Genomic DNA, 14,365 nt, shown 5'->3' on the forward strand with positions numbered 1-14,365 from the left:
TACGTCATACCCTCCCAAGTCTTACCGCTGTTCTCGTAGTCATATTGGGGGTGGTCTCAGCTTCATTCCCGCTTTAAACCCACCACCAATATGGCAGCGTAAATTATGTCACGAGACTCAGCTCCTCCTCCAACTGAAAGCTCTCTTTAGCAATGGACACTACGCGTTAGGCTTCTCCTCAAAGCACTGGGTAGTGGGAACTACGCCTATTTGGAAAAATCGAACTTTCATCATTGACATTTTTCCCCCCAGCAACAAAACCAAATTCCCAAAGTAAAAATTTCAATTAAACGGAAAAGCGAAATCAGGGAAAAGAAGAAGATGAAGAGGAATTATTTTTGAATAACCGCGACTAAACATCTTGACGCGGCGTCGGCACCGTTTGCTTCTTATCCGACCAAACAATTTCTGGGTGGTAAAGAATTCTTTCAGGGCAGCGAAAAAAGGCTAAGAAAACCTTTAAATCCCTAGAGTCCGGCTTGAGCGTGGATGGTCAGGGGGCCAAGAGGGAACCAACCTCCCTACAGAAGGAGAGAAGAAATCTTCTTTAATGGAGAAGAAGAGGGTGAGAGAGAAGAGAGAGAGAGGACATCATCTTCATCCCATGCAGCCTCTTAGAGTCCCTCTTTCTCTCTCTCTCTTTTCTCAAACCCTCGTCCATCTCAGGAGGCCCAGGGATGGGGGGGGAATGAAGCTGGTGATAGAGAATAAGGAGGGGGGGTCAAAACAGGGAAGGGGACGGAAGTGAATACGGGGAGATGATAGCGTGCGTCACGCTTCGATCCAACTTCCTTACCAAGGAAAAGCAAGGCAAGGCAGCAAAGCACCTACACCCCATCCCTCTCTCCATCCAAAAACTCAACATCTTTCACCCCCGCACAGCACAAATTCTTCTCCATTCTACCCCAAAAGAAGTCGTGACCATTTTCTTAGCGCGAGCCCGAGATGGATTCTCGCGAGATTTATATTTAAAGGGAAAATATATGGATGCAAATATCTAAGGAAATTTGATTAATTACTATATATGGATGTAATTAATTTGATTCTTATTCAATGGAAATAAATCATCTCATCTCTGGTCAAGAGAAAACGTACAGCCGCGTTGCAATTACACTAGGACTCACTTTGGAAAGTGTTTTGAACAGTTTTGGAAAGGTTGAAACGTAACATTTTGCTGTTATGTTGTAAATCATAGAGATATTTTGTAAATATTGTTTGTTTTTAAAACTGGGTTACAGTGATTTTTTCTTAAAGCGATTCAACACTCATTCCAAAGTGTCTAGTGTAAAAGAGGCTATGGTGAAACACGATACTTGTCACCCCAAGTGTTGCCAAGTCGTTTATGAGCCAAGAATCTACCCAGTTCAGTTTGAATCAGTACTTGACTAACTTGATTCACAGAGGGCCTGAGCCTGATAATGATAACACTGCGCTTAAGTTAAACAGAGAGGGGGGAAAGAGTTCTTTCTAGCCCCAACCGTTTTAAGAAAACTATAGTGTGTTACCACGAACTTTGTAGTGACGTCACATGCTCTTATCTCTTACCTTATTTTCAGGCGACCATATTGGCAGTCGCGAGACGTCGTCAGCTTGGGCAATACAAATTCGGGACCCAATATTGACGTCACAGTTTTTCCCCCCTGGCTTCGTCAGGGTTCGTACAAAATTTTTGGAATGAAATTCCCTGACTTTTCCAGGTTTTCCCTGACTAAATTCCACAAATTTCCCTAACCATTTGCAATAACGTACATGGCGAACGTATATGAAAACCAATCTATATATTCACTCAAATAATTTTTGCAAGAGTTATTTTTATAAAAATTGGCCAATTAATTCGTTTAAATTTAATTTAAAGTAAATCATAAATAACCTGAGCGAGCGAAGCGAGCTCCGCGAATTTGGGGCTTTGCTCAAATCTCAGACAAAACTTTTTTCTGGTCACCATTATACTTTAAATTTCCCTCCAATATATTTTTCCCTGACATTTCCCTGACTTTTTAGGTCCATTTTAAATTTCCCTGACATTTTCCCTGACTTTTTAGGCCCATTTTCAATTTCCCTGACATTTTCCCTGACTTTTTAGGCCCATTTTCAATTTCCCTGACATTTTCCCTGACTTTTTAGGCCCATTTTCAATTTCCCTGACTTTTCCCTGACTTTTTAGGCCCATTTTCAATTTCCCTGACTTTTCCCTGACTTTTTAGGCCCATTTTCAATTTCCCTGACTTTTCCAGGTTTTCCAGGTCGTGTACGAACCCTGTTCGTGGTAGCACACTATACCCATAATGGGAATTATTGAACCCAGGGTCGATACCTAAGCCTAATTTATTTCAGTGCACCTTTAATATACGTTTTTTGTCGTCGAGCAAATTTTCCACATATATAAAACTATAATAATATGAAAATGCAATGTGCTCGATTTTTCTGTGTAATACAATCGTTTCGCGTTATATATATATTTTTCTTTTTTAAGCCTTGGATGGAAGCATTTCGCCCTCAATTTTTCTTTATATTCATTCTGGTGATTTTGTTCGTTGGAGCGTTGCCTAATGTCGTTTCCTTTTTCTCAGAATTAGGCTTAACTCAAACCTAAACCTAAGCTATATGATCAAGAAGCGATATCTAGTCTACTAGGGAGAAATTCGCCACACTTCTAGCTTTATCTCCAGTCCAAACGTATAGTAGGTCCGGAGTTAATCCCCGCCGCCTCTAAATTACCACCAGCATCTCCTCACGTCAACGCGACGCGAATGACGGAAATTACAGTCATATTTTCCGACTGAGGAGAGTGTAGCGAAATAGCCCGGCCTCCTTTTACGCCCCCCCCCGTGTATTTTGAACGGGGGACTGGGACTATGGCGCGCCAATACTTAGGCATCTTCTCCCTAATAAACTAGATATCGCTTCTTGATATAATCTATTGAGAATGGAGCACCCATATACATAGTAACAATATACCTATAACATAGTAATCGGAAGGGCGGAGAGAACACAATGAAGTTAAACGAAAACGGGGCCCCGGATGAACGGTAGTGGGTGACGAAAAACGTTTAAAATTCAATTACCCCCGAAAAGTAAAATACACTGGTGATACTGAACTCAATTTTCTGTAGGGAGTTTACAGTTCAATTTAAGGTTCATACATCAGACCTAAAATATTCAGGACGTGTAGCCTAGCTTTGTCAACGCAGTAAAATCAACTTGAGAAAAAAAGAAACACATTCTAAACTACTTTTGACGAGTAATTTGCATAAATCAACAACCACCATCAACTAAAAACGGTTAGTTGTGTTTTCTCCGCACTCTTAAAACTGACTCTGAACGAAAATACCTAGCAGGTAAACGAGGCGTAACGCTGTTAGACAAGCCGTATAAAATTTTAGTTTTTTTGATGGATTTTATATTTCAAAGGAGACCGAATTTATCGGGGCTACAACAACAAAAAATGTACATAAAAATAATATAATTTCGATTAATATACGAATATATTTGAATTCCCAAGCAATTTACTAAGAAAGAATAAATATATTTTTTTAAATTGGGTATTAGGATATGAAAATGCTTTTGATTTGTAGTTTTTAACCCTAAGTTCATTTCCCAGACAACCTTCAATAATATTATCATAGGTAGAAGGGTCAACAACAACAAACAAGCAAGTTGTCGTCAACTTTCAAAATAAACCTAAACACGCAGTTTCAAAGAACCCAAACAACAACAAACATCCGGAGAGAATCTACACAACACTGAATAAATAAATAAATGAATAAGTAACCCAGAGAAGTTGAGATAAATAATTAATTTTCTATTAATAATTAATAGAGTATAAATTAAAAAATAATAGTGCCAATTCAAAGACGGAAAGACGGTGTTATTGTTCTCTCCAGACTTAATTCTTTGTTTTATTTAATGAGTACTAATTAAGAGTACGAGAGATAATGACAATTAATTGGACTAAATTTAACAGAAGGTTTCCTAACTAACTAACTAAAGTAGGCCAAGATCTTGGGAAGATTTTTAGATTTCTACCCAAAGGCACAGAATATCTTTGACTCTCTTTAAAATTAAATCTAATGATTAAAATTTAATTAGTTTTTCGTTCCCTCTTTAAAACGAAAACCAAAATGGATATGAAGTTTTAATTCGCGTTTTGTCTCTCGTTTTAATAGCCCATTGAAAACCTCTCTCTCTCTCTCTCTCTCTTCACATTTTCTTCACATCCTTTTGTAGACAGATCTCAAAAGATAATTTGTTTAATAAGGGACTAATCAGTAAACCTCCAATTGTTCCGGTGACTAATTAAGCTTTTAATTAAAAGATGAGTGAAGAAATTACGCGTCTCTTAAACAATAATAATAATCAGATATGCAAATATTTCATCAAATACCTATTAAAAAAATTTCATCAAAACCAGAGGGGTCGAACAGTTCACGATTCTGACTTAGTGTCTGGCTCTTTTAAAAGATGAAAAAGCGTTTGCGAAAATGGATTTTTCCCGCGTTTTAATTACTACTTAGATGATCCCACGCAAAGACCGAGCTCGCCAGACGTGCCTATGGCAGATGTTTTTACAAGACCCTTACCAAAAACCGACTTCAATAACAAAAAAAATATTCACCCAAAATCTAAACAACAATGAATACGGGAGCTTGGGCTGGATGAAGCAGATATAGACACGCGTTTACATTTTTTATCAGAGTCTGTGATCGACCTCTGAATGTGTTCCTATGGTTCCTGACCCCATGAACGGGGGGAGGGGAGGGGATGAAAGGATGAAATAAGCTTCCAGTAGTAGTAAAGAATCCGGGGATTCAAGTTTTTGACAGATTTTTCTTTTTCTATTTTTTTTTTTTTTGGGTTGGAAGCTTAGCTACATTGGGATTTTGATCCATAAATAGAATAAGGTATATGTAAGCGATGAGCTAGTACTGGTTTTTAACAGTGTGTATATACACACATACACCACACGGTTCGGTGTATTACGAAAAGGATATTTACGCTTGTAACTTTAGAAAGATGAAAAGGTTTATGATATGAATTCTAGTGAGTTCACTAACAACGAATGTGACATGTCACATGTAACAGGTTTATATGGCCACTATCTTAAAAATCCTCAGTTTTTCAAAGAAACTGATCGGACATATCCATGTTTTTCAAAGGAACTGATCAAACATAATCAATAATTTTCAAAATGAACTGATCGACAATGTATCAGTGTTTTTCCAAATGAACTTATCGACAATGTATCAGTGTTTTTCCAAATGAACTTATCGACAATGTATCAGTGTTTTTCAAAATGAACTTATCGCCAATATATCAGTGTTTTCCAAAATGAACTGATCGACAATATATCAGTGTTTTTCAAAATGTACTTATCGACAATGTACCAGTGTTTTCCAAAATGAACTGATCGACAATATATCAGTGTTTTCCAAAATGAACTGATCGACAATATATCAGTGTTTTTCAAAGAAACTGATCGACAATATATCAATGTTTTTCAAAATGAACTGATCAAAATAATATTTTTCAAGGAAAACATTTCAGCGTGGTTTATTAATCAATACCACCGTCATATTCCTGGTCCCCTAACTACTAAGAGAGAAGTTCAAATCTGTAAATAAGTTTCAAATGGAAATTGATTCCTTTTGTCTAACCCTATCTTCAAGGGGAAAAGCTGAAGCACCTGCGCATTTTATTGATCATCTAAACTAGGTATGATTGATTGAGGCGATTAATGTTCTTATAAGCTAGCCTAAGCCCATAATCGAAAAAATACATTTTTGTGGAAAGTTATATAATACGTTAGAAAAGGCTTCTGGTTATTATTTTTAGCCAATGTTTACGCGAGAAATAAAAACAGTTTAACAAGAAGTAACCCTACCCTGAACCCTGGATTTAAAAATTCTACGCATAGTTTTAAGGCTAGTAGGATACAGAACATTTACAAAAGGAGTAGAGGCTACTTGGAGGACAATAGTGTAGCGTACTTTGACCTACAAGTAGCCTCTAAATGTTATGAATCCTCCTAGCCTGAAAACTACGTATTCAATCAACAAAATACCGTTATTTATAACAAATCAGTTCAGTTACTACAAAGAACCTTTAAAAAAAGGAAGGACTTGGCAATATTTTGAAAGCCAGAGTTACGCCGAGCGTCAAAACAACTGTCAGATAGAACTTGAAAACCATGGATCAAAACAGTAACGCTTGAATAAGTATAGAGGTAGGTAGTGAAATGGAGTTTAAAAGGGCCTAATTGATTTTAAAGCGAGAAGGTTTAAAAGGGAATGAAAAATGTTGGGGGAGAGAGCGAGAGAGAGCTACTTAACGATCGGAAATTCGCTCATTAGCGGAACCAACCTAGAGTTCAAAGACTAAGAGAGTGAGTGAGGTACCAACGAGTATCAAGTAAAAGTTTTCACGCTTCCCCTTCAAACCCCCCCCCCCCACTCACTTTAATTCAATTCTCGAAAACCTTCAACCGATACTAATTCAATTAAAATCTACCGAAATTACAATTTAAAAAGTAGCGCAGCCACTTTGATAGTCAGCCTTCCAGGTTTCTGAGTAACTCGATAAAATTATACTCCGAACAATCGAATATATCCTATATATATATATATATACACGATTCATTTTTCTAGAATTGCATTCCGATGACCTAGTTTTAGTTTTGGGGAGACAGACTACAGGAAATACTTGGGTGATATGTTTTTGTCACGTTTTTTAAAATAATAATTATGTCTTATATTTAAATTGCTTTTCAAGAGCTTTCCAAACACATGGTATTGGTGAAAAAGGTGTAGAAAATTGAATTAAATTCGCCGATTGGTTGAAAAATTATTTTAAAATTAAAACTGAAGAAGTAGTGTCAAAGTTCAAAGTAAACTACTACTCCCTAATTAAAATACTGTTTTATATTTAAATTAGGTTTTTCAAGAGCTTTTCAAACAGATGGTATTTGTCAAAATCGAATAGAAAATTGAAGTACATTCGCCAATTGGTTGAAAAATTATTTTAAATTAAAATTAAAGATGTAATGTCAAAGTTCAGAGTAGTCTATGGGTGTCTAATAAATCTGCAATCTTATTTCATTCAAACAAACGTCATCTGCAATTTTTCTCAAAACATTGTTTCGGTAGAAAATTGATTGACTAATGACCAACAAACTATCATCACCAAAAAAGGAAATAGCTGTAATATTTTCTAACAGTCTAGACTGACTTAACAAACAACTTTCCCTCTTCATCCTAAATTCATTTCCGAAAACCGGAGAAAATAATTTCCTTCAAAAAACTTATTAATTTTGTGTATTTATAAATGGACTTATTGTTTGAGTAGTTTATTTTAAGATGAAAACCAATATTTAACCATGGCGGTGGGCCGCAATTTGAAAATTAAAACCTTAGCCTAAAATAGCATTTTTTAAAAAACAATCGCTTGGAGAAAAAAAAATAGGAAGAAGTGGGTGGGGAAAAAAAATACGCGTATAATCAGTTGCTAATAGAAGTTACAGAACGAACCGGCATATGGGAGGGGGTGTCAAAGTGCCAGTGTACTTTTAAAATCCTACGTAATATACAGAGAGAGAACGCGTAAGAGTTTTTTGAAGAAATGCCAGCCGGCCCAAAGGTTTGAGATAAAATTAAAATGCTTATCAGTTTGGCTTCAAGATAACATTTGATAATAATAACTATACGCGAGTCCTATAAAATAACAATTAAAAACTACTGTCTTCCAACCTTTAACCTTTGAACTTTTAATCAATAAGAAATATGGATGGCTTCAAACTTGGGAATAATATTTCCGCGTCATTTGTCTCGATTAAGAAATGCAAATTTTCGGGAATTTTGAGGTTAGTACCGGTCTCAAGTGTAGCGGAATGATGGAATCACCCTAATTCTCAGCCTCCCCTATCTTAAATCCCCCCCCCCCATTTCGTATGGACGTTTCATACCGGGATTCATCCAGTGGTGGGCAAATCGCGAGTGTCACTCGCATTGCGAAAGATTTTTCGTCTCTCTTAAAGAAGTCTCTCGTGCCGAAAGAGTGAGACAAGAATGAGTGACTTGTAGCACTCGTGGCTTGAGAGTTTCATACACGCGAATTACAATATCTCACTCTCGCGAAGTAATGTTTTTCCAAAAGAGTGATAAGGTTTCTTTCACCAATGCCTCTTTCTATTGTCGGGAGTGACTTTCATGAGTCGAGACGAAATCACTCTTAAGGACTTTTAAATATGAAAAATTCGAGAACTTCACTCACTCTCACTCTCACTCAGAGAATGAAAATTATATTAGCGTTATAACGTACGACATGAGAAAGCGTATGAGTTAGCTTATTTAAGTGATTTGGATGACTGGGGTGATATGAATTATTTTTATCTACTTCGTTTATTTGAATTATATTGTTGATTAAGATGATTTAAATGACTTTGAATGACTATGTAGATATTTGATTTGAATGACTATGTAGATATTTGATTTGAATGACTATGTAGATATTTGATTTGAATGACTATGTAGATATTTGATTTGAATGACTATGTAGATATTTGATTTGAATGACTATGTAGATATTTGATTTGAAAGACAATCGTGATTTGAATGGGTCATTTGAATGACAATCGTGATTTGAATGGGTCATTTGAATGACAATCGTGATTTGAATGGGTCATAGAATGACAATCGTGATTTGAATGGGTCATTTGAATGACAATCGTGATTTGAATGGGTCATAGAATGACAATCGTGATTTGAATGGGTCATTTGAATGACAATCGTGATTTGAATGGGTCATTTGAATGACAATCGTGATTTGAATGACAATAGTGATTCGAATGACCCATTCAAATCACGATTGGCATTCAAATCACCCTACTCATTCAAATCAAATATCTACATAGTCATTCAAATGACCTATTCAAATCACAATTGGCATTCAAATCACCCTACTCATTCAAATCAAATATCTACATAGTCATTCAAATCACCCTACTCATTCAAATCAAATATCTACATAGTCATTCAAATGACCCATTCAAATCACGATTGGCATTCAAATCACCCTACTCATTCAAATCACGATTGGCATTCAAATCACCCTACTCATTCAAATCAAATATCTACATAGTCATTCAAATGACCTATTCAAATCACAATTGGCATTCAAATCACCCTACTCATTCAAATCAAATATCTACATAGTCATTCAAATGACCTATTCAAATCACAATTGGCATTCAAATCACCCTACTCATTCAAATCAAATATCTACATAGTCATTCAAATCATCCTAATCAAAAACTTCAACCCAATAATCCTAATCAAAAATGTCAACCCAATAATCCAAATCAACAATTTCAACCCAATCAACAGTCGTTCAAATATCCCATATCAACAATTTCAACCCAATCAACAGTCGTTCAAATATCCCATATCAACAAAGTCATCACGATAATCCTAATCATTGTTGCCATCCAAATAACCCTAATCTCAGATAGGGGTTATTAATCTGAGCCCTAATCAACAAAGTCAAAAAATTCAAATCAATGAAGCCATTCAGAGCGACGAAGTCATTCAAATAATCTAAATCAACAAGATAATTCAAATCAACGAGGTCATTAAAATAATTAAAATTATCATTGCCATCGAAATAAACAAGGTCATTCAAATCATCTAAATAAACAAAGTCATTCAAATCATCTTAATGAACAATAAGCTTTCTCATGTTGTACGCTATAACGCTGAGTGACGACTCCCTCGTTAGAGATTCTTTCTTATTCAAACACCTCCATTTAGTAGATTTCCTAAACCAGATTTTCCCAGTAAACATTTCATGTTAATACAAGACTTCACTCGCTCGCTAAAAAATCCCTAGCTCAAAGCCTTTCAAACTGAGTGAGAGAGTCATAACTTTAATAGGTTGTTCTCATTCTTCTACAAAGAGTGAACAAATATTTTCTCTACTCTCTCACTCTCTGGTAATGAAAGAAATCGGAAGCGCGCGCCCACTTTCCCTCGCGGAGTGAGATTTTCAAATTCCCGTGATTTCACTCTCAGTTTGAGAGTGAGAGTGAGAAGGGTCAGTTAATAGAATTATCATTCATAGAGTGAGAGTGACAAGCATTTCAGAAGTTCGCGAATTTGCCCACCATTGGATTCATCACATCCCTTAAACTTTGAGAAAGAGACAAGGCTTAACGAAAGCCATCAATTCGGGCCTTAGTTAAAAATTTTAGGGCGAAATATTTTCGGTGCGAAGATACCGAAGAGGGGATTGATGTTAAGCCTATTTATTCCACCATAGTTTTAACTATTCGGTGGCTTCTACTTTTAAGTGAATGATTACGAAGTAAACTCTACCGGGGTACATAAATGGGGTTGGAAAAAAAAGGGGTTAATCGGGGAAATGGTTGGAAAAGGGCCAAATCGAGTCAAACGACATTTCAAAATTCTAGAAAATGGCGTCCATTAGGCCTATCACTTCGACGATGACCACAACGATTGTGACCACGAAAAAGGCCAAATATCGGGGAGATTTTAACGCGAATATATTCGTACATTTACGGACTAGAATCCCAGTTGGATTAGAGTCGATTTTACTGGGAAAATTAGGCTTAACGAAAGCGAGTTCGGGCTTACCTGTAACTCGGCCCTTTCCACTTCCCACTGAGCTCTCTCCATTTCGAAGCGGGTCCATTCGTGTTGAATAAAATGTAATATCCCGGGAATAGAATATTGAGGCCTCTGATTGAGTTGTTCTTCATTTGGCTTCCCACTAACATTGACTGGCGAATTTTGATTGCCAGGAATTTCATCCATTATTGCATGTTCGACATTTCTTTTTTGATCACACAGTTTCCTACGCGAGGTTCACAAACTTTCCACAGTATAATCCGACGACGCACTGAATGCTCCCGAATCAGGGGGGGAGGGGAGTCAGGAAGAAGTCATGACGTCATTTCAAGCTTCCCGAAAGCGCCGTTAGGAACCGCTAGCGTACGGTAACACGTGACTGAAAGCAAAAAGAGCGTATCTTTTAAATAATAATAAATAAACCAATAAAATCAATATTAAATGTATGAAATTTACCGAAATTAAAACGCAAATAATTTTAAGAATATTTTAATTGAAACAATAAATTATTTTTTTAAAGAAAACGCATACATTTACAATGGAAAAATTTAACATGATTTTTTTACTTATGGATGGAAATTAGTTCACAATTAACGTAACAATATGATGACCAGAATAATTAGTTTTCTGAGTATATTATTTAATTATTTTATTGACATCATAAATGTACGAATGCCTTCAAAATAGGAATATATAATGGCAATGACAATATTTGTACACACGTAATAAAAGAGGAATAGATTATAGCTAGACTTACTTAATTTACTTTAATATTTAAATTTATTTTATAAAAGATTAAGTAGATAGTTTTGGGAGTGTATGTATTTACTATTTTTCATGAAAATTCAAACAATTCCTTTCCTTGTGACTAACATCTTTGAAATTTTCTACTATTCTATCAAATGATTTCTTGGGATTTTATATTTGCATAAATAGGCGGGATTATGGTTATTTATTTTATTTATTTATGTTATCAGTCTTTAGAATTCTCCGCTGGGACCCTGTGGATCTGGTACTTTGGTCAATAATGCAATTATCATACTAAAAAATTACAAAATATGAGTCCCCCAACTTGAATAGATTATAATTTGGAAGCCATAACTCAAAGTATAAATATTTCAAGTCAAATTTCTTTAAACTTTTAAGTAAAATCAAATATTCTTCGAGTTATGGGTTTCTTCCAAGATTAAAAATCCTCACCAATACAAGTACACGAAGAAAAATATCAAGTAAAAAGCCAGCCTGATCATAGAATCCCTCATGTGCTGTTTCAAATTCCCCCTGTTATGGATTTCAGTTGGATCATAAACCCCAAAGTTTCCGGATGGCACCATTACGATTCTATAATTGTTTATATAAGTATTTTACACCTTCCCTGCTAAGTCTAACACCACCCTTACTTATAAATTTGCCAAGCTGACATTGGCAAATTAATGAGAAACAAGAACCAATGAAATGTGAACAGCAAGAATACTGTCAAAACTGCGTGTGTCACCATTTCTGGTACAACCCACTAAAAATAATGCACTCAAATCATGAAGTTTAATTTCATTCTTATAAATAAGAAATGAAACCAAATCCTTACTCTATTCAGTTTTGAGCAGCATTGTTGAGCATTCAAATAGTCACATTCTAAATCTGATAAAGTAATTACCTAAATCACTAGTTAAGGATTGAAAATTGAGCAAAAGATGTGAAAATTTACTCCTAAAAACTAATTTAAATTATATCCTAAGCTATACTACATAAAAAAGACCAATAGAGCCTTAAGAAGCCACGCTTTACGCTAAGCCTTGGTCTTTCAAAAAAGGATACAACATAGACGGATAGAAATAACAGGAGCCCGACTATAATTAAAGCTAATATAAAAAGTAACGCGTCACTCATTTTCACCCAGTTAAAATTAATTTAAATTAAGTTAATTGTGAGATCTTTTCAGAACACGAATGATAGGGGCCAACTTTGATGAATCATGAACCTTCGCCGAGAAGCAGTCGTCTTTCCTTCCGACCGTAGAGAGAGGCGTAGATTAAGATTAATTTGCATAAAAATAGGCCAATTGCCCGGCTCGGAGAATGTATGGACAGACATAAAATTTAACATTCATTAGCTACCCTCATTTTGATTCGTGAAGCCCCTGGCGCCATCTAGGATCTTTATAAAATCAAATCTTCGAAACGACTTTAGTAGCGTCTTACGATATTGGTCTTAATAGTCTGTCTGTACACTAATTTATATGATGTACCGAGAGGTCGGAAAATTGTGGGTTTTTCTTTTCCTTTCCAAGATTTCAAAATTGCTACTTAGACTTGATGATAAAATTTATAGTCCATCTGAATTGACGTAATACTGTGTAACATTAGCTTGCAAAAAATAATCGTTATCTTCTATATTTAATTATCATCGTTCGATTTAACTTCTCGTGGTACTATTAAAAATTAATCGACATTTTAATAAACGAAGATTTAGCGGCAAAAATAATATGTTCTATGGAATAAATTTGGTTTCAATGCCAATTTAAATTAAGATAATTTATGAAACTAAAAAGTACGTTTTAAATATAACTGCTTTAAAGCAAAACCAACGTACAAATTTTTGTAACAAAACTGACACGTTTCATTATACATTTGAAAGCGCATTTGATAAGAAATAGGATATATTTGGTTATATAAGGATTTTCTAAAAATTGCTTATCCTTGAACTGTCATTTAAATCGAGAATCAGTTTGATTAAAATCGAGATAAACTTATATAATTCTCCCGAATAACGAAAAATTTTATAGAATTCGAACTAAGAGTTAAATGAACAAAATGAGCTGTAATTAAACTTAATTATAATTAAGTTTTCAACTGAATTATAAAATTTGATAGTACTTAATTCGGACTAGGCCTATATTTACTCAGAAATCTCTCTCGTCTTTACGCAAATAGTTTTTTTAAAAAATCTAAAAATCCATGCGGTTCATTTCAGATACTAAAACAAAACTTGAAAGTTGAATTGTTAAAGGAGAATGTTAATTTAAGGACATACTTCGTCTAGTAAATGAGCTCAACAAACTTCACCTTGCCCCAAAAATGTTTTTGCAACTTAAAATTGTACCTTGCTCAATTGGAAATCCTTTCATTGGTTCACGAACTTTGAAAATATTACTCACTACGTTTCAGAGCGTGACGTACCCATAATTTTTCCCTCCTTATAAAGCAGACCCAGTCATGTTCAAAAATTAACTATCTCCAATTCTCTCAAACATCCATAGACGTCGGATAAAAGCAAAAATAACCTTAAAATAGCTCTTTTAAAGTCTGTTTTTACTCTTAAATTAAGTTTTACTTTCGAATTGCCATCTGCTCAAACAAAAACCATCTTCGTAGCTTGCTTATTTTTTAAACTACGCAATAAACAAATTCCACTCGCTTGAAAACAAAAACTGAACTCGCCTATCTTCTAATTAAAACATTTAAACTTCATAAACATTTCGAAAAATTATACGACAAAGTGTTCGTAATATTAGAACCAATCAAAAAAGCTAATTAAAAATCGATTTCCTATAATAAATAATATCTAGATGGTTCCAAACTTTCTTATTTTAAAGAATATATCGTTAGAGTTTAATGAGGGTCATTAAAAACCTTCAAACGTAATCTTCTTAACTTGATAAAAATTTATAATTTTAAATTATGACGAAATTGTAAGTTTATTTCGGAACGAAACGGTTATAAATAAATATA

The 14,365-nt window shown here is 34.9% G+C and overlaps 2 protein-coding genes across 3 annotated transcripts in view; both read right to left on the bottom strand.

The window, feature by feature from the left end:
* Cka (Connector of kinase to AP-1) overlaps positions 1-10,943 on the bottom strand; it is a 28,647-nt gene extending 17,704 nt beyond the window's left edge. Inside the window, exon 1 of one of the 2 annotated variants that reach the window (XM_089840667.1) lies at positions 10,644-10,943. In XM_089840667.1, coding sequence (XP_089696793.1) covers positions 10,644-10,823 — 180 coding nt within the window. In that variant the 5' untranslated portion in view covers positions 10,824-10,943. The remainder of the gene's footprint in view (positions 1-10,643) is intronic. The other variant, XM_089840666.1, reaches the window with a different exon arrangement.
* Positions 10,944-11,110: 167 nt separating this feature from the next.
* cnir (cornichon-like protein) lies at positions 11,111-12,662 on the bottom strand. The gene is made up of 5 exons (XM_089840686.1): positions 12,453-12,662; positions 12,223-12,291; positions 12,038-12,150; positions 11,838-11,978; positions 11,111-11,678 (listed from the first exon to the last, which is right to left on the bottom strand). The coding sequence occupies exons 1-5, from the start codon at positions 12,522-12,524 to the stop codon at positions 11,618-11,620; spliced, it is 456 nt and encodes a 151-aa protein (XP_089696812.1). The 5' UTR covers positions 12,525-12,662; the 3' UTR covers positions 11,111-11,617.
* Between the last annotated feature and the right edge of the window lie 1,703 nt (positions 12,663-14,365).

This window comes from Phalangium opilio, unplaced genomic scaffold, assembly GCF_054372755.1.
Source record: "Phalangium opilio isolate 3A_F unplaced genomic scaffold, DU_Popi_V2 ptg000003l_1, whole genome shotgun sequence".
Taxonomy (NCBI): domain Eukaryota; kingdom Metazoa; phylum Arthropoda; class Arachnida; order Opiliones; family Phalangiidae; genus Phalangium; species Phalangium opilio.